This window comes from Bubalus bubalis, chromosome 20, assembly GCF_019923935.1.
Source record: "Bubalus bubalis isolate 160015118507 breed Murrah chromosome 20, NDDB_SH_1, whole genome shotgun sequence".
Classification (NCBI taxonomy): domain Eukaryota; kingdom Metazoa; phylum Chordata; class Mammalia; order Artiodactyla; family Bovidae; genus Bubalus; species Bubalus bubalis.
The window spans coordinates 11,653,586-11,676,197 of record NC_059176.1 but is presented as its reverse complement, the minus strand read 5'-3'; the positions used below and the strand labels follow the sequence as shown (position 1 = coordinate 11,676,197).

The window sequence follows — 22,612 nt, the reverse complement described above, 5'->3', positions numbered from 1 at the left end:
GCAACCCATTCTAGTATTCTTGCCTGGAGAATCCCATGGACAGAGGAGCCTGGCGGGCTACAGTCTATAGGGTCGCAAAGAATCGGACACGACAGAAGTGACTTAGCACATAGCACAGCCAATCTTTCAGAAGACGTCAATTTACAGTTTTGAGCAAAAGCCCTTCAGCCTTCACAAACGAAGACTTGTCTTTCTGGGTTGGGCTAACTCCTTTGCTAGTTAAGAGGTTTCTGTGTCTTTAAAAGGAGGCGGTCCCCTGTCAAATGGCCCCTAAAGCATAGGCTGAAGGCGCGTGAAGTCCCACCCACTTTCTGTGACGTCCTGTGGCCCAGCTTCTGATTGCTCGCTTCAGACGTCAATCGCGGGGCGTGTGTCTTGCTGGGACACAGTGGAGGTCTAACCTCTGGTTTGCGGAGCGGTCGGGTGTATTCTCCGCTCTTCCCCACGCCCTCCAGGCCCCCGCCGCCCGACCCAACGGCGGAGCCAGCCAGTGGCTCCCGCGGCGCCCTCCCGCACCAGATCGCTCCTCGCTGGGGCGGGACCTGGCCCGACGGCTCCGGTCACTATGGTCAGTGGTCTAAGGGGGAAGCGGGGAAGGAGGGGTGGGAAGGGGGCGCGGTAGGCGGGGTCGCCCCCCGGGCGCATGTGCACTCGCGGGACTGGGGATCCGGCGCGAGGCTCAGCCCCCAGTGTCAAATCCGCTGCGTTCGGGCCCCCCAGGAATACCGGGGGGTCCGGGTCCTTTCTTGGAAGGCTCCCGTGGACGGTCAGCGACGGGAACCCAACCCAGAGCCCAGGATCCCCGCCCCCGGCGCGTTCGTCCCTGGTGTCCCATGTGCCGCTCCGACGGCGGGGACAGGGAGGCTCCAGGGCTAAGGGTCGCCTCCTTTTCGTTACTAGCCCCGCAGTTCGCAGCTCCTGGCCGCACCCACCCGAGGGCTCAGCCATTAGAGACTTCCCCACTCCCAAGCCCCACGAGTGGACCTGGGGTTGCCACGGGTGGCCCGACATCCTCTCCGTCCTGCTTGTCAACAGAAAGTCTTTGCAGTTAGGACCCACGTGGAGAGACTGTCTCAAGTTGTGAGGCACGTGAATTAGGGGGCAGAAACGGCCCCGGAGACCCTCTGAGCTCAGGGCTTGGGCAGGCGGGGACCCTGAGGCCCAGACAGGGAGGGGCTGGGACTGATCATGGTGGACTTGGACTCCCAGTCCAGTGCTCTTTGTATTACTGTGTGTGTGTGTGTGTTAGTTGCTCAGTCGTGTCCGACTCCTTGCAACTCCATGGACTGCAGCATGCCAAGCTCCTCTGTTCGTGGAATTCCCCTGGCAAGAATACTGGAGTGGGTTGCCATTCCCTTCTCCAGGGGATCTTCCCTACCCAGAGATCGAATCTGGGTCTCTAGCATTGCAGGCAGATTCTTTACTATCTGAGCCACCAGGAATTATTCCTTTGTTTTACTACATCAGCCCATCTTGGGGGTGAGGGGAGACAGGGGCACAGGCAATCTGCAGAGGACTAGGTGTGATGAATGCCTAAAACTGATCAACTCTGACCCCCCTGCTCCAGGGAGCCTGGAACGTATAAGGACTGGTGGCTTGGCTTGTGGTCACAGCCCTGAGGGGTGATCTCACCTCCGCCCCCTGGAAACCCAAGAGGCGTTGGTTGGTCGCTTCCCCTCCCCAGCACTATTTTGCACATCTGTATAATGGGCTGCTGTGAGGATCACGTGAGGTGATGCACATGGAGTGCTTGGTTCAGATAATTGGCCATGGTTTTCCCTCTGACAACAGAATCCTGGAAATGGGTGTGCACAGGGGCCTAGTTCTTAGAGCCTCCTCCCTCCTAGGTTTGAGTAAGGAAATGGGTCACTGACCGCTGCGGGCTGCCACTGGCTTGGGATACGGGTCAAAGCCTGGTCATGGTCTGACACGTTCTGAGTGTGGCGTGGGTGGCCCGGTCATCTGAGCCAGCCTGTCCTGGACAAACCAGCTGGGTGTGGCTGAGGATTTCTGGAGCACCTGGAAACACCCACTTCCTGTTTCCAGGCAGGGCCTAAGGGTTTACCTGGCTCTGCTGCTCCTGGAAGGGCACCGAGGTGTTTCTGCATTGCCCATAAGGGAGTGGCCAGGGCTGGGGTAATAATGGGTTTAGCCACCCTGGAGCCAAGGCTGGCTTGCCTTCCAGTCACCACTGGATAGCCGAGGGCATGGTGAGGCAGTGGGGCTGGGGCCTGATCTTCTGGCCTTCATGGCGCATAGTGAGGCCTCTGACTCCAGCCTCCCGTCTGCCCTGGACTCAGGAGAACAGAAGTTAGAGGGCAGGTGGAGTCAGAGCACCAGCCCGCGCCCTGTGACGGGCGGCGTAGTGCCTTGGAGAGGAATGAAGTGGTTAACTCGCCAAACAAGACGTCTCTCTGGGAATCATGGGGAGAGGGTGGGGGCAGAGGCAGTGCATGGTGTGTTCTCGTCTGTTCATTCAGCATTTAATGAGCACCTACTATTTGCCAGGCACCATGCCGGGCCCACTGGTGATGTTTTTGAGTCTGTGTGGTATGGATGATGGTGAGTGTGTGTGTGGTAGGCAGAGGAGAATGCCTTTGGAACATATAGTGTTTTCTTTCTGTATCCATTTCAAAGTCACTGAGCTAGGGAAGGGTCCCAGGTAGAAGACATAGAAGCCCTTGGGAAGGCAGTGGCCTGGGTGAGGATAAGGCTTGGGGGCTGCCACTGATGGAGGTTGTAGGTAGTGAGGGGTCTCATGCTCACTCAAAGGGCATTCAGTGAAGAGTGAGGGTCAGATGTGAACAGCAAACACACAGGGCCCTTCTGTGCTTTGTTCTTTGGTTTTTCAAACAAGCCCCCAGAAGGGTCCCTAGTCCAGCCCCATGCTGGGCTGGGCATTGATGAGAAAGACAAGGGCCTGCCCTCTTTTAGGAACTCACTGCCTGAGACAAGACAGAACTGGACACAAGCAATTCCTGAACTACCAGTCATGACCTAAGAAGCCTAAGGGCTTGGGGAGCACAGCAGGAACCCATGCACTCTAAGGGAGCAGTGAGTGTCAAGGAAGGCTTCACAAAGGGGTCTTTTGAATGGGGTATTGAAAGATGTGTAGGAGTTTTCAGGAAGCATTTGGGGAATTGTGTATTCCAGTCAGGGTGGGACAGGCCTGGAAACATGGTTAAGAGTGGGATATTCTGGGAATGGTGAGCGGTCTGTATGGAGCAAGGAGAGATGAATCTAGAAAAACTGGGGGGGGGGGTGGTCAGAATGTGCTATAAAGGGCTTCACATGCTGCGCCATGGGGTTTGGGTTTTATTCTGCAAATGTGGTGGTGGGGGGGGCCATAAATTATTTTTGACAAATAAGAGATGGTTGATTTGGATGGTCTCTCTGGCAGTGGAGTGGACAGAGGGCCGGAAATGGCCAGGCTGGAGTCAGAGACCAGCTTATCCATCTATTCCCTCATCCATTCATTCTGCATTTTGGGAGCATTACTATGTGGCAGGCACTGGGGAATCTGGTCATGACAGGCAAGCAAAGTCCCTAGTCTCATGGAGTTGACATTCTTGTGGAGGGGGATAGAAAGCAAGTCAACAAATGAACGTATATGTTAGAGAACCCATTGAAGACATAAAGCAAGTTAAGGCAGTAGGGGTTGGGGGGAGGGGCAACTTTAGACAAGATGGTCAAGGAAGGTGATTACACATGTAAAGAGGCAGAGAATCCGCCCATGCACAGGAACAGCATGTGCAAAGGCCCTGTGGTAGAAATGGGTATATCTTTTGGAGGAACATAAGGAGGGTCACTGGGGCTGGAGTTCAGGAGAGTGAGGGGAGCAAGGCCAGATGACGGTTGTCATCCAAAGGTTGAGTCTTTTCCCAAGTGAAGGAAGCCACTGGAGGGACCTGGGGAAGGGCTCGCCCTCAACTGATTCGCTTTGTGGGAGCCCGTGCTGGGTGCTGTGGGTGACGGTGGGAGCGGGAGTGGGAGCCAGGAGGTCCACTGGGCAGATGCTGGTGCCACCTCCCTGGGGGCAGATGGTGGAAGCTCTGGCCAGACACAGGAGCAGAGCTGAAGCAGGAAGAGAGGAGGGGAAGAGTCCTTCCGCATCTTTGGTGTGAGTTCTATCTGGATAGGGGGGCTTTCGAGGATCTGGTGACACCTGGAGGGGATGCAGGGGTGGAGGGAGAAGGCAATTAGGGGCACAGTAATTCGGGGATTGTGGTCAGACATCCTGGTGGCTGGTGGTGTTTGAGGCTGGATCTCTAGGGAGAGGCCAGGGTGGGAGATGAAGGTCTGAGGGTCGGTTAGGAGGGTGCTAAGAGTCCAGGTGTCAGATGAGAGAGGACCAGCATCTGAATCCAGACTGTCTGCAAGGCCAGCCAATAACTGACCTGAGGCAATTGGGCCTCAGGTGTAGGGTCTTCCCTGTTTCCTGCGCTGAACAGCAGAGATGGGGCATGTGAGCGGTAGGCTGAGTAATAGCACCCCGGAGACACCCACATCCTAATCCCCGAGCCCATGAATAGGGTACCTCACATGGCAGCAAGGGCTTTGCAGGTATGGTGAATTAGGGTCCTGAAATGGGGAGAGCACCCTGGATTACCAGGGAGGTCCAATGATGCAATCACAAGGATCCTTATAAGGAAGAGGCAGGAAGCTCAGAGTGAGAAGGAGGTGTGACAGTGGGTGGAAGGGATCATAAGCCAAGAAATGCAGGAAGCTTCTAGAAACTGACAAAGGTAAGGAAGTGGGTTCTCCCCTGAGCCTCCAGAAATGTAAGATAATAAATCCTGTTGTTTTAAATTACTGTGTTTGTACTAATTGGTTACAGCAGCAGTAAGAAGCCACTTCAGAGCCCTAGGACTAGCACTCCCCTAAATCTTTGGCCTCCAAATGTTTTTGATCGCTCATCAGTAAAAGTGTTTGATTATTCCATATGTTGGTACATCGTACATTATACCCTAAAGTAGACATTTAAAGCAGCATTCCCTGGAATATTACTCAGCTATAAAAAAGAATGAAATTGGGTCATTTGCAGTGATGTGAATAGACCTAGAGTCTGTCATACAGAGTGAAGTAAGTCAGAAAGAGGAAAACAAATGTTGTGTATTAACGCATATATATGGAATCTAGAAAGATGGTACTGATGAACTATTTGCAGGGCAGGGATAGAAACACAGACATAGAGAACGAACATGTGGACATGGGGTGGGGTGGGGGGGCCCTGGGAGGGTGGAGCAAATTGGGAGAATAGAAATGACATATATACGCTACCATATGTAAAACAGATAGCTAGTGGGAAGCTGCTGTTTAGCGCAGGGAGCTCTGCTCGGTGCTCTGTGATGACCTGCGGGGGGCGGGGGTGGGGGGTGTAGGAGGGAGGGGAGATGTGTATACATGTGGCTGATTCACTTTGTTGTTCAGCAGAAACTAACACAACATTGTAAAACAACCAAACTCCAATAAAAATCAGATAAGGAGGCATTTCCTTCCAGCCCGTGCAAACAGCCCACTATGGAGACGCCAGCGCTAGGCAGGCAAGGCCAGGTTTGGAGCCACAGGGGAGCCTCTAGAAATGATAGGGACCTTCTGAGAGGGGCGGCGGACTGCATTCTGGGTCCTGCCCCACTGGTGGTGAGGCTGCAGGCTCTGGCCCCTGCTGTGGAGGAGTTGGTAGCTTGAGGTCAGACCACGCACTGAGTTGTGGCTTCTGGGAGGCTGGGCCTGGTTAACAAGGCTGACTCACAACCCGGGGTCAGCCCCGCCAGCAGAGCAGCCTCAGAGGAAGGTCAGGCAGGCCAAGGGCTGGCCTTGCCCACCAGGCCTCAGGGTGGACCCAGGAGAGGCCCACCAGGACCTCAGAGCCTGGGCCGGGGGTGCCCACAGAGGCACCGCGGGGTACGTCATGGGTGGGGGGGGCGGAGATTGTAGGTAGAGGCGTGAGCCTGAGGCCTGGCTATTAAGGAGCCATCAGGAAGTGAGGACAGAGCACAACTGAGGGCCAGGTGGGCTCTCTTCGTGGAGGGGGAGAGAGCCAGAAAGGCACCAGGTCTGTGGAATACCTTTAATGTGCTGGGGGGCCAGGGTCCAGTTTCTTCTGGGATCGCTTCACTGTGTGACCTGGGGCCAACAGCTTGACCTCTCTGGGCTTCGGTTTCCACGTGTAAAACAGAGCTACCGTGAGGCTTAAGTGAGATTATCCTCAGCACCTGGCATACGGTGACCTCCCAGCAAAGGTAATGCATCAACCAGCGGGTACTCCGTGACTGCTGGGGACCAGCAGCTGTTCCAGGAGTATGGTGACAAAAGTGACAAAGGACCGCGTCCCCGTGGAGCTTCGTATCACCTCTCCTGAAAGCTCACCGGGGCTGGCTTCCAACCCTGAGCTGTACCTGTTCCAGGAGGGGCCCATAGAGAATTCACCGGAGGGGCAGGGGGTGGGCGTGGGTCACACGTGTTGTGGGTCAGGGCCTTAAGGTCTGCGGGCCCGAGCTGCCAGAGCCCAGTCCTTTCAGCCTGGCCCCTCCCTGCCCCGCAGCTCCTTGTCACCCCGTTATCTCCTGGGGGGGTCCCTGGAGGCGCTCACACAGTGCTGGGCGCATGGGGTTCCCATGGGTGGGGAGGGGGCAGGCAGCAGCTGTGGGGCACGAGTTCCGACATCGCGCTGGCAATGGGCCCTCCCTTGGGCCCTGGCAGGTCACATCTTTACTGGAAGCCTTTGGGACTTCAAATGCCGCCCCCGTGGGGCAGGATCTGTGGATGAGGGTAAAGGTGGAGGGCTGGGGTCAACCTGGTTTTTCGTTGGTCTCAGGCTGGTTGAGGAACTCTTGGGGCTATGTGGACAGGTTCTAGATGTGTAGAGGCTTTGGCGAGAAAACCGAGGGAAGTAGGGGGGAACTTGCCTTCCCTCCATTTGGAGGTGGGTGGTGTCTGGACGCGGGGTGGGGATCAAGGGCAGGGTCAGCAGGACCCCAGTAGGTGGTGACCTGCTGGTTCTATAGTTTCCGAAGGTAGGAGGTGAGAGGACCCCCACAAGGACTCAGATCTGGTCTGAACACCAAGCCCCTGTTCTAGTGCATCTGGTTAGTTCCTGGGGTCTCTGGGGAGGAGTCAGTGATTAGAGAAACATCCTTCTCCACTTTGAAATATATTCTTCCACTTGACAGCTCAAAACTGTTTCAGAGTAGAGGTGCTATCTGCCTGACCTAATTCATTAGCACCTGTTTGCAAATCAGCAGCTAAAGGCTAAAATCCTTTTAAGTGACCTGATGAGGTCTGACGCAACATTGTCAGGCGAGGCCAGTCCCTGTCCCATAACACCCTGGAAAATTTTCGGCCATGATTTAAAAAACCACCAATTACAGTCAGCCAAGGTCAAATGCAGAGTATTGTACCTGGTTAATGGGCCAGTGAGCTGAGGCTGTTCTTCCAGCCATGTGACCGGGGCCATGCTTATGGGAAGTGGGACGGGGGCCACCTGGGCTGACTTGAGTCACTCTGGACGTGCCAGGCGGGGACTCCGAAAGTGCCAAAGTAGAAACTCACTCACCCCTCCCAGTGGCCCTGTAAACACACCTGGGACCACAAGGGGGCGCTGGAGCCAACTCAAGGCTCCACTGCTGGGCAGGGCAACCAACCTGAGAGCCATTTGTGAAAAAGGGTGGATCTTAAATAGTATTGAGTGAAGAGAAAAGGCCATGATACCTATAGAATAATTTGTCTGCACATTTAAAACGCATGCATACATAAAACAACTTGGTATTTTTATAAAGATGTATTGAAAGACATAGGGAATACGTATAAAGGGTGGGGGGTGGCAGGCTGGGAACAGGGATGGGGGATAAAGGGGGAAAGTTGACAAGACGCCTGGGGCTGACGGTGGATCTCTTGAATCCCAAGTGTGAGCCCCTCCCCACCCCCAAACTGCTGTTTAATGTTTTCCTTTTAAATTGACTTTTAAGTAGCCTAAGTAAATTTGCTATTTACTTTGCAAAAATGATACGACTGTGGCGAGTGGAAAGCCTAGGTAGGCTTCCCTGGTATGAGGCCTGTGGGTCCCCTTCCTGACCCACCTTTCACGTTCTCATTTTGACTGGCAGTTTTCTACCATCTGCAATACTGGGTTGGCCAAAAAGTTCGTTCAGGTGTTTCCATACTATGTTATAAAAACTCAAATGAGGTTTTTGGCCAACCCAGTTCTTGTCACTCCATATTTAGGATTCATTCTTTATACTGCTTTCCACTCTGCCAGTGACATTGTCTCAAACTGCTCATCAAATAGAACTGAGTTTGTGCCTCTTCCCTGACCATATGTTGGGTTTTATTGGGGGACAGTCCAAGTGTGAGCAGTGTTCAATACAGCTGTGCTCCTTTGTCATCATCCATCATTTAAAAAGACCCAAGCCATCATTTTAAGTCAGCTGTGTGTAAAAAACAAGACTTTTTTTTTACTGAGGTAGGTGGGTAAATAATGGGACTTATTCTTTGGCAGTGCCAAAGACTGTCCAAGCCACTGTACAAGCTGTGCTCATTTCACACGCTAGTAAGGTTATGCTCAAAATCCTTCAAGCTAGGCTTCGTTGGCACGGGAACTGAAAGCTTCCAGATGTACAAGCTGGGTTTAGAAAAGGCAGAGGAACCAGAGGTCAAATTGTCAACATTCACTGGACCATGGAGAAAGCAAGGGAATTCCAGAAAAAAAATCTACTTCTGTTTCATGACTATACATATATTACCCTTTTTAAAAAAAAATGTCCTTCCCTTTTAGGCCACCACAGAGCATTGAGCAGAGTTCCCTGAGCCATACAGTAGGTTCTCATCAAGGCTACTTATTTCAACTACAAACAGAAGTGGCTTTCACATTATATTTTAACATTATATTCCTGATGAAATCAGAGCCTTTCCCGGGGTGGGGGGTGGGGGGTGGAGACAGGGGTGCAGCTCCCACTGCCCTGAACCCTCGTCTGAGCAGGAAAAACATGAGGCAGAGACAAGCCTGTGGGAGATTAGCTGTTAGATGTTCTACCCTTCCCCTGGCCCTGGGTCTTCCTTTTGCCATTAGATGACTTCTCCACCCTCTGCTGCTGCTGCTAAGTCGCTTCAGTCGTGGCCGACTCTGTGCGACCCCATAGACGGCAGCCCACCAGGCTCCCCCATCCCTGGGATTCTCCAGGCAAGAACACTGGAGTGGGTAGCCATTTCCTTCTCCAATGCATGAAAGTGAAAAGTGAAAGTGAAGTCGGTCAGTCGTGTCCGACTCTTAGCGACCCCATGGACTGCAGCCTACCAGGCTCTGCGGCCAATGGGATTTTCCAGGCAAGAGTACTGGAGTGGGGTTCCATTGCCTTCTCCGTCTCCACCCTCTGCTGCTGCTGCTGCTGCTGCTAAGTCGCTTCAGTCGTGTTCGACTCTGTGCGACGCCATAGACGGCCTCCCACCAAGCTCCCACGTCTAGAGGCCCTGATTTCTCTCTCTGGGTGGAAACTGGCCTCCACTCAGAGCTGGGCTGCGATATGAACTTTCACCAGTAGGTGGTGCTAGACGGTCTAACCTCTGTGTTTCCAGCTCCAACACCACTGAGAGACTGAACAACAAAGTGCTTGGTGCAGACTGGTTGGGTATTTTTGGATGAATAGAAGAAGGAATGAATGAGTGAGACAGGAAGGTCAGGAGAAGACAAAGGGAGTATGGAGCCTCCTTACAGTATGGAGGCTCATAGACTTCAGTTACTATATTCTTTTTTCTTCCAGTGTTATTGACATCCAGCACTGCATAAGTTTAAGGTATACAGCACAGGGATTTGATTTACATACATCATGCAATGACTGCACGTTTAGTGAGCATCCCCCATCTTTGTAAAGACACAAAATTTAAAAAATAGAAAAGATTTTTCCTCTGATGAGAACGCTTAGGACTTCCTCTCTTGTGTTCGTCGCTCAGTCCATGTCTGACTTCTTGTGACCCCATGGACTGTAGGCTCCTCTGTCCATGGAATTCTCCCGGCAAGAGTACTGCAGTGGGGTGCCATTATACTCTGTTAACAACGTTCATATACTACTGTTAATTATATTTATCATGTTGTACATTACGTCCCTGGTACTTATTTATCTTACAACTGGAAGTTTGTAACTGGAACCTTTTGACCACCTTCCTCCAGTTCCCTGTGACCCCACCCCTGCCTCGGGTAACCACACATCTGATCTCTGTCTCTCTGAGTTTGTTTTTGGAGTATAATTGACCTACAGCTCTATGTTAGCTCCTGTTACCCCACATAGTGATTCACTAGTTCTCTATACTTCAAGATGATCATCACGGTAAGTTTAGTTATTGTCTCCAAAGATACTACATAATTATTGAGTATACTCCGCTCACTGTATACCTCATACCGTGGCTCATCTCTTCTGTTTTGTACCTCTTAATCGCACTCACCTGTTTCTCTCCTCCCCCCAACCCTCTCCCCTCTGGCAAACACCTGTTCCTTCTCTGTATCTGTGACCCTGTTTTTGCTTTGTTATGTTTGTTCATTTCTTTAGATTCCACGTTGCAAGTGATATCATGTAATATTGCCTTTCACTATTTTAACTTCCTCAGTATGATGGTCTCTAGGTCCACCCATGTTGGTGCAAAGAGAAATATTTCATTCTTTTTTGTGACTGAATAATTTTCCATTGCATATTATACACCACATCTTTATCCATTCATCTATTGTGGGCACTTAGATTGCTTCCACATCTTGGCTATTGTAAATAGTGCTTCAATGAACATAGGGATGCCTGTATCTTTCCTAATAAGTGCTTTTGTTTTCTTTGGATACATACCCTGAAGTGGAATAACATATGATAGTTCTGTTTGAATTTGTTTGAGGAATCTCCACACTGTTTTCCTTAATGACTATACCAGTTTATAATTCCATCAGCAGTGCACCCAGGGTTCCTTTTTCCCCACATTCTCACCAGCCTTGTTAGAAAGTGAAAGTTGCTCAGTTGTGTCCAACTTTTTGTGACCCCATGGACTGTACAGTCCGTGGAATTCTCCAGGCCAGGATACTGGAGTGGGTAGCCGTTCCCTTCTTCAAGGGATCTTCTCAACCCAGGGATCTAACCCAGGTCTCCTGCATTGCAGGAAGATTCTATACCAGCTGAGCCACAAGGGAAGCCCCACCAACCTTGTCATTTGTTGTCTTTTTGATAACAGCCATTCTAACAGAGGTGAGGTGATACCTCATTGTGGTTTTGATTCCCTGATGGTTATCGGTGTTGAAAATCTTCTTATGGACCTGTTGGCCATCCATGTCTTCTTTGGAAAAATATCTGTGCAGATCCTCTGCCCATTTTTAATTGGGTTGTTTGTATCTTTGATGTTGAGTTATATGAATTCTTTATATATTTTGGATATTAACTCCTTATTCAGGTATATCATTTCCAAATATCTTCTCCTTTTCAGTAAGTGGCCTTTTCCTTTTGTTGAAAGTTTCTATGCTGTGCAAAAGCTTTTTTTTCTAAACAGGAATATTCATAGTAACTTTATTCATAATAGCCCCAAAGTGGAAACAACCCCAAAATCCATCAACTGACAAATGGAACAAAATATGGTATACTCATACCATAGAATATTATCTGACAACAAAAAGGAAAAAAGTACAGATATGTACTACAACATGGATGCATCTTAAATACATTATGTTAAGTGAAAGAAATCAGTCATAAAAGACCAATCGTATGATTCCATTTGTATGAAATGTTCAGAAGAGGCAAGTTTACACAGACAGGAAATAGATTCCTGGATGAAAAGCCTTTTGTTTTAATGTAGTTCCATTTGTTTGTTTCTGTTTGAGTTTTCCTTGCCTGAGGAGACAGATCCCCAAAAAATACGACCAAGACCAACGTCAAACAGCATACTGCCTATGTTTTCCTCTAGAAGTTTAATGGTTTCGGGTGTTACATTTAAGTTTTTAAACCATGCTGCATTTATTTTTGTGCACTGATGTATTACAGTCTATAAAATGAGTCAGTTCAGAAATTACAAGATGAGGGATTTCCCCGGTGGTCCAGGGGCTAAGACTCTGCACTGCCAATGCCAGAGTTCCAGGTTCGATCCCTGGTCAGGGAACTAGACCCCACGTACCACAACTAAGAGTTCGCATGTTGCAACTGAGACCCAGCACAGCCAACTAAATAAATATTTCCAAACAATTTAAAACAAAAGGACTTACAAGATGATACGCCTCTCACGATGGGGCTGACCCTGACTCCTGCCGGGGAGCCTGGCTTCTGGGCTGCCAGTCACACACTCGCAGGTGCTTCTGTCCAGGGAAGGTAACATTCACTGTGTCCTACAACCAGCAGGTCGTGGGTTTTCTATTGGTGAAAGTCCTGCGGTTGCTTTTGAAATGGTCACAGCTTTGCTCCTTTTTCTGTCTTTCAGAGTGAAACATCTTTCAACCTAATATCAGAAAAATGTGACATTCTATCAATTCTTCGGGATCATCCTGAAAACAGGATCTACCAGAGGAAAATCCAGGTAAGGCAGAGGGTCAGGAGGAGGGGAGCCTAGATGAAATGGGCTGGAGTTGGGAGCAGAGACAAAGGTACCACTTTGAAGCTAAAAAGGCTTTGCATTTGGACCAGGTTCCTGGACAAATTAAAGGGCTCCCAGAATAATGCAATGTTGGACGTATTTACCTTAGTGAGAAATCCTTTAGTTGCAAAAAATAAAAAATAAAAAAAGCCAGCAGTTTTTGACCTCATTACAGCATTGCAAGGTCAGGACTTTTATTGCCCACATTTCACAGCTGAGGGAACCAAGTTACAGAAATTAAATGGCTGGCCCACGATTGTACCACGCATGCGTGGAGGAGCTGGCATTTGGGCCAGGCAGCCTAAGCTCATAAAAGTAGTGTTTGTAACCACTCTGTGAGCAGCTCTCTGGTGAGAAGGCCCACTCTGGCCGGACTCTGACAAAGAGGAGATGGCTGAAGGATGCAGGAATGGTCATGGGACTAGGAGGAACCTGGGTGTCCCCCTACTGCCCTCTGGCCACCTGCACTTGGGCAGGACTGTCTCCTGTGGCCGCCGGGAGCCCTTCCTGGGGCAGGAGTGAGAGCTGGGCTGCATATCTCAGCCTTTGGGAGATGAGCTGGTTTTCCAGGGAGTATAACCCCTCCCTACAGCCTGCCTCTGGGGGGCCGTCAGCTCCACCCTGGTGGGAGCAGGGACTCCCTGACCCCTTGGAAACCACACTGGGCTGTCAGAATCCTGACTGTAGGCAGGCCTGGGAGGCAGCCGGGGCAGAAGCTGACAGCTCAGAGCAGAACTGGAGGGGGTGCCGTGGGGACGCCACACCTCTTAAGAAATGCTTGGAGGACTGGCCAGACTGCTTGGCGATGTCCGAGGAGGCCTTTCCTACTGCCTGTGCAGCCCCTGGCCCACCTCACAGCCACGTGCACCCTCGCTGCCCCCACCAGGCACACCACTTCCCTCGGTGCCATTCCTCCAGGAAGTCTTCCTGGACTGCTGAAGTCTGGTGTAGATGCCACTGCTCCGCCCCCCGGTGCATCCCCTGTCTTCCTGTGACAGTAGTCTAGCTGTCCATCGTCCCCCTAGCCTGTAGGCTCTTCAGAGCGGGGCACGGCTCCCCATTCACAATGCCTCGGGCAGGTCGCACTCCACGTATTTTTATTTTTGTGGGATGAGAGTTGGGACACCATGGAGGGCCTCCAGTCTGAGAGCAGATGTTGCCTGGGGGAGGAGGGACCCCACCCCTGACAGGACTTTGACGGGGGTGCCGTTGGTACGGATGCCCACATTTCCTCTGTCCCCCGCAGGAACTCAGCAAAAGGTTCACCGCCATCCGCAAGACCAAGGGGGATGGGAACTGCTTCTACCGGGCCTTGGGCTACTCCTACCTGGAGTCTCTGCTGGGCAAGAGCAGGGAGATCCTCAAGTGAGTGCTGTGTGAGGGATGCTGGGCAGGCTGTGTTTCTGCTGCATCGATCAGCCCTGAACCTCCCTGAGGGTTTGACCTCGGTGCAGCCTGCTTAGCCCAGGGAGTGAGTGGCGGCGTTGACATTGAGGGGATGCCCAGTGGCCCTCATGGTGGAAGTGAGGGCAGCCAAGGGGCCGGCTGGGGATGGGACAAATGACCTAGTGGGCACTTTCAACTCTCTGATCTGAGTGTGCCTGGGTGAAGTGAGTTTTGCCTTGGGTGCGTTCTTGAAGCCTCACTCCACGGAGAAAACAAAGAAGCATTGCCCGTTGTTCTGGATCGCTTCAGCTGACCTTGGATGTGAGTGTGTGTAACCTAGGTGTCTACCTGGTCAGCCTGGATCTGGAGTTGATGCCGTCCTAGGCCCCTCTGTCCTGCAGCTGGGACATGATCCTCCCTTTGACCCCCGGGGTTCGGCTTAGTTCGGGGCTTCTCAGACGTCAGCATGTTGCAGACCCCCTGGGATCTTCTTTAGATGCAGATTCCAGTTCTGGAGGGCTGGGGCCGGGGACTCTGCATTTCTCACAAGCTCCCGGAGAAGCTGCCGCTGCTGCTGGGTAACAAGGAGTAGTAGCAAGATGCTGAGACCCGCTTCCTTAACCTTGGAGGTCTCACAGCCCTTAGAGGATCGATGAAGATCCCAGGCTTCCTCATCAGATGCCCTCCTGCACACACCAGGGAAGAGTGCAGAGTGGCCGCGGGTCACAGAGCACATGGGGTTGATTCGTGCATCCTGGTGCCAGAACTCCTCTGCTGAGCCGGTTTCTACTCTACCCTCCTTCTGGGGCACTCTTGCTCCCTGCAGCCATCACCCAAGTGGGTGCCACATGCCGACTGTGTCGTGGGCCCTGGGGATGCAGCCGCAAACGGGAGAGGCAAAGCGCTCTGCCTGTCGAGCTCGCATCCTAACTGGGAATGAGGGGCAGTAGATACGGACAGTACTTGCTGTGTCAGATGGCGGGAAGCGTTGTGGGAAAAAAATCAGGCAGGAAAGGCAGCCAGGTTGTCCAGGGCTAGGGGCTGCAGTTTTAAGTAGGGGTTGGAGACATAGCGGGGGCCGGTGGGGTAGGGCCTCATGGGCCTCGTGGACCTCGGATGTTGGCCTGAATGAGATAGAGCCACCGAGGGTTTGGCAGAGCAAAAGGCCTGACGTGCAGGCTGCTGTGTGCAGGAAAAACCAGGCTTACACACAAATGATGGTGTCTGAGAGCAGCAAGGGGTGTGATCTTGGAGAGCCCAGACGAGAGGTCGTAGAGGTGGCCTGAGCGAGTGGAGGTGACACCACAAGATCCACTCGTGGCTGGAGTGGGGTGCGTGAGCAGAGAGTTGAGGCTGAGTGCTGGGCGTTTGACCTGAGTTATCAGGACTGAGAAGCTCTTGCCACACAGGGAGGCTGGGGGAGATCAGGAGCTCCAGGTTGCCAAGTCCGAAATGCCTGGGAGCCATCCAGGTGGGGTCCAGTGGGAAGTACCAGGCTGGTGTCACCCCATTTTACAGATGAGTAAACCGAGCCTCGGATAGGTTACATGACTTGCGCAAGAGGGGACCTGCGCTCCAAGTCCGGACACCGTCCCCCTTCCCCTCCCTCACCTCATCGGGGCGGGAGTCCTGCCCTGAGTGTTTGTTCCCCACTAGACTGGGTCCATGTGTCTCTGCGACCCCAGGGCTGGCACTGTAAGGCCCGCAGGCACTGGTGAGGAATGAGCGTGGGGATGCGATGGGCATGTAGCCGGGGATGGGAGGGTGCGCAGGCAAGAGAGCCGGGAGCCGAGCTGTGCATGTCGGCCTCACGGGAACAGTGGCCAGAGAGGCCTTCACAGCCCGCCATGGAGACCTGTCCCCATCACCCACCCGGCACAGAAGGGGAGCCTTATAAAGCCAGAGAGCGACTTAGCAGTGGGGCCGCAGCCCCCCGCTCCACGCTCCTTCCCACACTTGCCCTGGCCAAAACGGGCTCAGAGACGCCGGCCCAGCCAGGGGCAGGCTGCCTTTCAGCAAAAGTAAAAGTGCCTCACCTTCCAGATTATGAGATGATTTGGCTTCAGACCAGCCTCTCCTCCCCTCGCCCTCCCACCAGGCGCCTACGCCTCCCAGGCCTTTCTCCTTGTGCCTTGAGTCCCTCATGAAAACCCCCACTGTGTCCTCACTGGAGCCTGGGCTCCCCTCCCAGGGGCCGGGCTGCAGTTAGGCCTGAGCCAGCTGGTCCCCCTGAGCCTCTCCACTCGGCCCTTCTGTGTGGAAGGTGTTCCCTCCTGTGGACCAGTCCCTTGGACTGTGTCTTGTCTCTGCTGCTGAACTCTGTGTCCTGGGGCAGCTCCTCGCCGTCCCTGGGGGTGAGGACAGGTCCCAGAAGGGGCTGTGCCTGTTGGCAGCCTGCAGTGGGAGCAGTGACAAGAGGTGGGGTCCCTGGACCAGATCTTGCAGTAGGTCAGTGCTGGCAAAGGTTTAATGGCCGTTTGACCGGGAGGCCTGACCTGTGGTGTGAGTTGATTTCTGTGGTCTAAATCCTCTTGTCATGATTTTTTTTTTCAAGCTACCATCATGGGTTCACTGAACAGGGAGTTGGGAAGACGTATGCAACATACTCTATAGTCCAGATTGTATTTCCACCGTCCACACACAGCAGACAACGATAACCTCACGAGCGTAGATGATACTCTTGTTTTTTTAAAAAAACAATGTTTTTTACATTCAGCCCATCTCTGAGAAGAGCAGGCCTGGCTGAGGGGACAGTGGATGTCAAGGGGTGAAGATGCGAAGGGGGAGTGGCTGTAGGGCATGAGGGAGGCTGTGGACTGGACTGGAGATGTGGCTGGTGAGCTCAGCAGGGGCCCTTCCGGGACCCCGGTGCTGAGAAGCTGTGACCTGAGGGAGAAGGCTGCGGCAGGTCACTCTTACAGTCCCTGTGGAGTGGGGACCAGGAGGGAGGGGAGGCTGGGCGTCGCCAGGCCAGAGATGGTATTGATGCCCCAGGAACCACGGGACAGTCAAGAGACCTTCGGAAGATAGAGTCAATATATTTTGGAATGGGTGGTACCTCAATTTCCTCATCTGCGAAATGGGTCTACGACCCACCTCCGGTGACTCTCAGGTGTGTGGGGGCGGAGTGGGGACTGAGAGGACAGCTGACGGTCACAGCGGCGCCCCCTGCTTTTCCCTGAAAGCACCGGCTTTCCCCTTCAGATTCAAAGAGCGTGTGCTGCAGACCCCCAACGACCTCCTGGTGGCTGGCTTCGAGGAGCACACGTTCCGAAACTTCTTCAACGCTGTGAGTTAACCCCGGGCATGGCGGCTGAGGGGCTCAGCTTTCCTCGGGGCTGGCAGAACAGACAGAAGACTGAGGGTTGCCTCTGGCTTGCGGGGACATGAGGGGCCAGGGAGCCCAGGGCCCTGCCCTTCCTCTGGGAGGAGGCACCTCCTTGGGAACGGGAGCTGTCAGGCTGGAAACTTGCCCCAGCCTCCCCACCTCACCCCCCTGACCCCACTAGTGGGGGCGGTGCGGGGCTGGAGGACTCTCACTTCTGAATCTGTATGTAAGAATCGCAGTCATGGCAGTGAGGAGGGAGACTTGGGGCCAAGGGACTCACTACAGAGTGTCTCTAACCCTGTCACTCAGCTTTGGTGAGATCTCTGATGGATCGATTCTGGTGCCTCAACTTGAGGATTTCAAAGTGGAGATTTCAAGGAGCGAGGCTCATGGAGGGAGGGGCAGGGCCTGCCTGGCCCCCAGCTGAGGGCCCGGGGGTGCAGTTTTACAGCGTGGTAGAGCTGGTGGAGAAGGACGGCTCCGTGTCCAGCCTGCTGAAGGTATTCAATGACCAGAGCTTCTCAGACCGAATCGTGCAGTTCCTGCGCCTGCTGACCTCCGCCTTCATCAGGAACCGTGCAGACTTCTTCCGACATTTCATCGACGAGGAGATGGACATCAAAGACTTCTGCGCTCATGTAGGTCCTCGGGGTCCCGGCTTGGGATGTGGCCTCCAACTCTGGGCTCTGCTCTCATCCCTCTCTCCTTAGGAGACCTTAACACCGACATTCCCTAGCCAGGGGGCTGGGGTGTCACGTCTACATGGCAATTCAGAGCATTAGATTAGAAAACTGAACAGGTTGTCCTTGAGCTGCCTGAGCTGTGTGGCTTTGGGCAAGTTGCTTTCCCTCTCTGAGCCTCAGATTGTCTCATGAAAGGGCCTTTGGACTGGACTGTTTACAAAATGACAGAGTAGCAACCCCAGAGTCATCTTTGCTCCAGGACATGTTTTATGATGTGTGGTGTTTACCTGAAAGGACTGCCAACCATTTAAACATTGTGCAGTTTTTATATGGATGTATGGATTTCTCTGGAAAAATCAGAAGATCCAGCTCCCCAGGCTTTATTCTTGCCTGGCAACAATCAGCAGGAGCTAAGTGGCAGCTGCCTGAGTTACTGGGACTCACTAGCCAGCTTGTCACCATCTCTGCCTGTCTCCAGTGACTCGCTCACTTGCTTACCCAGCCCTCTTTAAGCACCTAAGCTTGAAATCCCTTTATGATAGAGTCCCCTTCTGCTCTGAGGTTTCTTATACATTAGAAAGCCCAAGCTGAAAAACTCCTGCTCTCCTCTCCAGATTCTTCAAAGTGGTGTGTTCTTCTGACATACAACAAGGGGACCAGAATCAAAAAGATCTAGATTCAAACCTTTTAATTCTGGTGATTTCAATCTGTTCCTTCCTCACTGAGCCTGCGTTTCCTTCTCTAGAAAATGCGTGTGTCGACATCTGCCTCAAGGCCTGTTGTGGAGACCATTGCACAGTTGCAGAGGTTTTGAGCTCTGCAACTGGGCAAAAAGCCAGGGTGGGACCTCTCACCTGTCCTCTGCTGGGCCTGCATCCTCAACTGGGTTGTTTTCTCCTTGTGGCTTTTGCAGGAAGTGGAGCCCATGGCCATGGAGTGTGACCACATCCAGATCACGGCCCTGTCCCAGGCCCTGAACATTGCCCTGCAGGTGGAGTATGTGGACGAGATGGACACGGCCCTGAACCACCACGTGTTCCCCGAGGCTGCCACCCCCTCCGTGTACCTGCTCTATAAAACATCCCACTACAACATCCTTTATGCAGCCGATAAACATTGATTAATTTTAGGCCATGCAGTGGAGCCTGTCACCTAACGGGACTGCATTCTGAATGGAACATTATGGCTTTTCAGTTTTTTAAGCGATTTAGACTATAGTTAGAGAACGTTGTCGCCTTTGGGGCAAAGGCACTGGGAATAAGGCCTACTCACTATGGACTGTTGGTAACTTGGTGATGATATTTTTAATATTTATTTTCATGGAGGATCCAATGTTTTATAACTCTGGGCAAGGATGCCAGAACTGGCTCTACCCCCAGTTCTGAGACATTGCGTAGGTCACTACCCATCTCTGGGTCCAAATCTCCATCTGGAGGAGGTTCCTGCCAGCGCTGACATTCTGTTGTTGGGTAAAAAAATGTCCTTTGGTTTATTTTCCCTGGAGGCAGTGCCTCTCTGCAGGGGAGGAAAAGCTCAAGCTCAAGGTCTTACCAGTTCTATAAAAAATCAAGTCCAGTCAGCTGCTGGAGTGCACATGGGGTGGTGAAGTGAGGCCAACTTGAAGATCTCCAGTGTACTTCCAAACATTCACGATGGAGTGCTTTCTCACCCCGAACTTGAGGAACAAGACTTTAATACCAAAGTCTAGAAAGGGGCCTGTGGCCATCAGCATGAAGCCCAAGTTGTCGGGCCCCTTACCTCCCTCAGGGCCAGGACTGCCTGCCTTCTGGGGGGCAGCCCTGCAGGGTTCTGCCATCAGCCCCACCTGGACAGACACTGAGAAAGACGAGGGTCCGGGAGGACCAAGAAGCTGTCTCGTCATCCCTAACACACATTGGAAGTAGGATCTAGCGATGCAGCCAGGTGGAGGCACTGACCAGCACATGCAACCAGACTCCAGCTGAGCAGAGCAGACAAGCCTTTTGAGGCTGTCTTTGGCTTCTTTCTCCCTTCCCTCTTATGGGCTGGCTAGAGGTTAGGTGGGAAAGACCGGAGATGAGCAGGTGTTAGTGGGGGAGACCACCACTGTGGGAGCTGCCAGGTAGCCAAGAGCCCTGGCTCCTGCCAGCCTCCTCATTCATCCGTCTGGACTTGGCCCTCAATAACCTGCTCACCTTGCTGTCTCAGGATCTCAAGGAGCCCTGGCTGGGCCGCGGCCACTGCCAGCAAGCTGTCTTCCCCTCTGGGAAGAAAGGGAGAATGCAGGGGTGTGGAATTGCTTTCCTTAATCCAAGGCCTTCAAAGGTTCCAATCTGCAGGATTTATTCGAATCTACTGGTGCTTCAGTATCAGACTGCAGTGTCTGCCGACAGCCAAGACTGCGCCAGGGCTGGGTGACAGACTGCTCCCAGTCCCTGTATACAAAGGGCACTCCTGCGTCCATTTTCTGCCTTTGTGAAGACCGGTGTCAGGGTGCTCTTAATCCCAGGCAGGGGCCCAGGTTCCCGTACTGTCCTGGGCTGGAATGTGGACCCACGGGCTCAAGCTAAGTGATTGTCCCTTCTTCACAGGAATGTAAATCTGACCCTGATCTCTGAATTGGTTCAGGGGTTCCCCCTCCCTGTCTCTCCCACCTTGGACTGGGGAGGAGTACACTATGACGAGTACACTGTCAGAGTGGGCTAACACGTTACATGGATTGATCCCTGTTTCCAAACTGAAGGACACCGAGCTCAACCTCGGCTGCTCTGAGCCATTGTGAGAGGCGTCCTGGGTCTCGGGCCGGGCTGTCAGGCACAGTATAATCAGCAGTGGCTGCTCCCTAACTGCATTTCTAGTTTGTGCAGCATTCACAAAAGTGAAGCTTTCTCTTCAGCAGAAGGCTGGAGAAATTCCCTTCGGGGTGTGTTTGTGCCTTTCCAGGCCTGCCAGTGCTCTTGTGGGTGGTGGAGGGGGGACCCTCTTCCCAGAAGAGATGCTATCAGTTTAGAATCAGAACACCCGAGAGAGGCAGGCTGTTGTCATGACCTTGCCCTCTGCTCCCCCATTTTTCACAAAACCACTGGCCCAACCCAAAGCACCGCTCTCTTCCCTTCACATCCGCCCTCAGATCTTGCTTCTGAAGGGAAAGCGCTGTGGAGGAAAGGAGTGGCAGAATTCAGAGGAAGTCTAAGGAACACAAAATTAAGAAATCCACTCATCCACATACATTACCCTGCTCGGCTACAGCAGCCAGTCATGCTGGAGATCCCACTTCCTGGGTAATGCACCCACCCCATGATGCCTTCTCTTTGCAGACCAAAAGCTGGAAGGAAAGTTGTTTTGAGAGTTTGTCTTTACAACTGCATATGTGTTACCTTCCTTCCGAAGGGAACTTTATAAATCAGTGTGACTATTTAGCAACAGAACTGTCCTCGCTTTTGGTTCCTACTTTAAGCACAAAGTGGCTCTGGAGCCAGATTGCCTGGGTTCGAAATCGCGACTTTGTCACTAACTAGTTATATGACCTTAGCCAAGTCACTTCACTCCCCCTGAGTTCCAATTCCCACACTGGTGAAATGGAGACAATTACCAACACATCACAGAATTATTGGTTCAAGTGAAACAAGATTATGTGTGAAAATAATCACGTGACCTCACGTGTAGTGAGTGCCCTACAATTTGAGATGCTTCCCCTGCAGACCCTTCCCAATGGGACATGGCAGAACACCCCAAGACGGGGAAAAGCCACCTTGGCGGTGGCTCTGCAGTTTCCCAGGCAGAGGGAAGTCGTCAAAGGACCACACACACTGCCATGCTGAGCGGAGGCAGGGGCATGGACTGTGGCTCCGTGAGTGGGTCCCCAGGGGCCCCTGCTTCTGTGGGAGGTAGGCCAGGCCCTACAGCTTCCTCGGGCAATTGATTAAAAACATTTTTCTAGTATTAAAATGGTTTCCATAACAACTTTTGGTCCTGGCTTCTTAATAGTCGGTACCTGGCCCGCACCAAAGATCAACACTGCCGTCCCATGGGGCTCGTCTGTGTGAATGGATCAGCAGGGGCAGGAGTGTCTTCATTGAGTGAAAGGTCCAGCCGCTCAGGAAATTCTGTCCTTGGGCTGGGCTGTAAGTGCCAAAGGAACGGCCTCACCAGAGCTTTACCTCACTGGGTCAGAGAGCAAAACTGCCTTGGAGGCTGGCCCTATCTTTTAAAACCCAGCTCTTTACCATGTTATCCCACCACAAAAGAATCTGCTGTTAGGGGGCAAGGACAGGATGTCAAAGGACATCAGTGGGTCTGTTTGGCCTGTGACGAGTGTCCTCAGGCCTCTCAAGGCTCAGGAGCTGCTGAGGGACCTTGAGTCTGCTTCCGTCCACTGCTGCCATCTGGAAAACGGGAGAGCCCTGCCGTCCTGGCAGCTGTCACGCGGAAGCTGACTTCACGGTCTCCTCCACGTCACTGGTGATGCTGGGGAGACATCCTTTAAAGCAGGGGACTTCTGGTGGCTCAATGGTGAAGAATCTGCCTGCCAATGCAGGAGACATGGGTCCCATCCCTGGTTCAGGAAAATCAGTGCCCCACATGCCACGGGGCAACTAAGCCCATGCCCCACAACCAGCCTGTGCTCTAGAGCCCGGGACCACAACTACTAAAG

The 22,612-nt window shown here is 52.7% G+C and overlaps 1 protein-coding gene across 2 annotated transcripts; it reads left to right on the top strand.

Moving 5' to 3' along the window:
• Nucleotides 1-355: 355 nt before the first annotated feature.
• Nucleotides 356-21,921, top strand: OTUB2 (OTU deubiquitinase, ubiquitin aldehyde binding 2). Of its 2 annotated transcripts, none has more exons than XM_044932828.2 (6): nt 356-568; nt 12,430-12,525; nt 13,829-13,947; nt 17,173-17,257; nt 17,740-17,934; nt 18,893-21,921. In XM_044932828.2, exons 1-6 carry the CDS (start codon nt 566-568, stop codon nt 19,097-19,099), a joined length of 705 nt encoding a protein of 234 aa, XP_044788763.1. In that variant the 5' UTR covers nt 356-565; the 3' UTR covers nt 19,100-21,921. The 2 variants fall into 2 exon arrangements, with proteins under 2 accessions (XP_044788763.1, XP_044788762.1); XM_044932827.1 differs by lacking the exon at nt 356-568 and adding an exon at nt 6,592-6,771.
• Nucleotides 21,922-22,612: the final 691 nt, after the last annotated feature.

What these genes read in the sequence shown, in the direction of transcription:
- OTUB2 (XM_044932827.1), top strand. Translation starts at nt 6,607, where the DNA reads ATGGGGTTCCCATGGGTGGGGAGGGGGCAGGCAGCAGCTGTGGGGCAC. An exon ending in AAGAGCAGGGAGATCCTCAA is followed by an intron (nt 13,948 to 17,172) that starts GTGAGTGCTGTG and finishes TTTCCCCTTCAG; the next exon opens with ATTCAAAGAGCGTGTGCTGC. An exon ending in TCCGAAACTTCTTCAACGCT is followed by an intron (nt 17,258 to 17,739) that starts GTGAGTTAACCC and finishes CCGGGGGTGCAG; the next exon opens with TTTTACAGCGTGGTAGAGCT.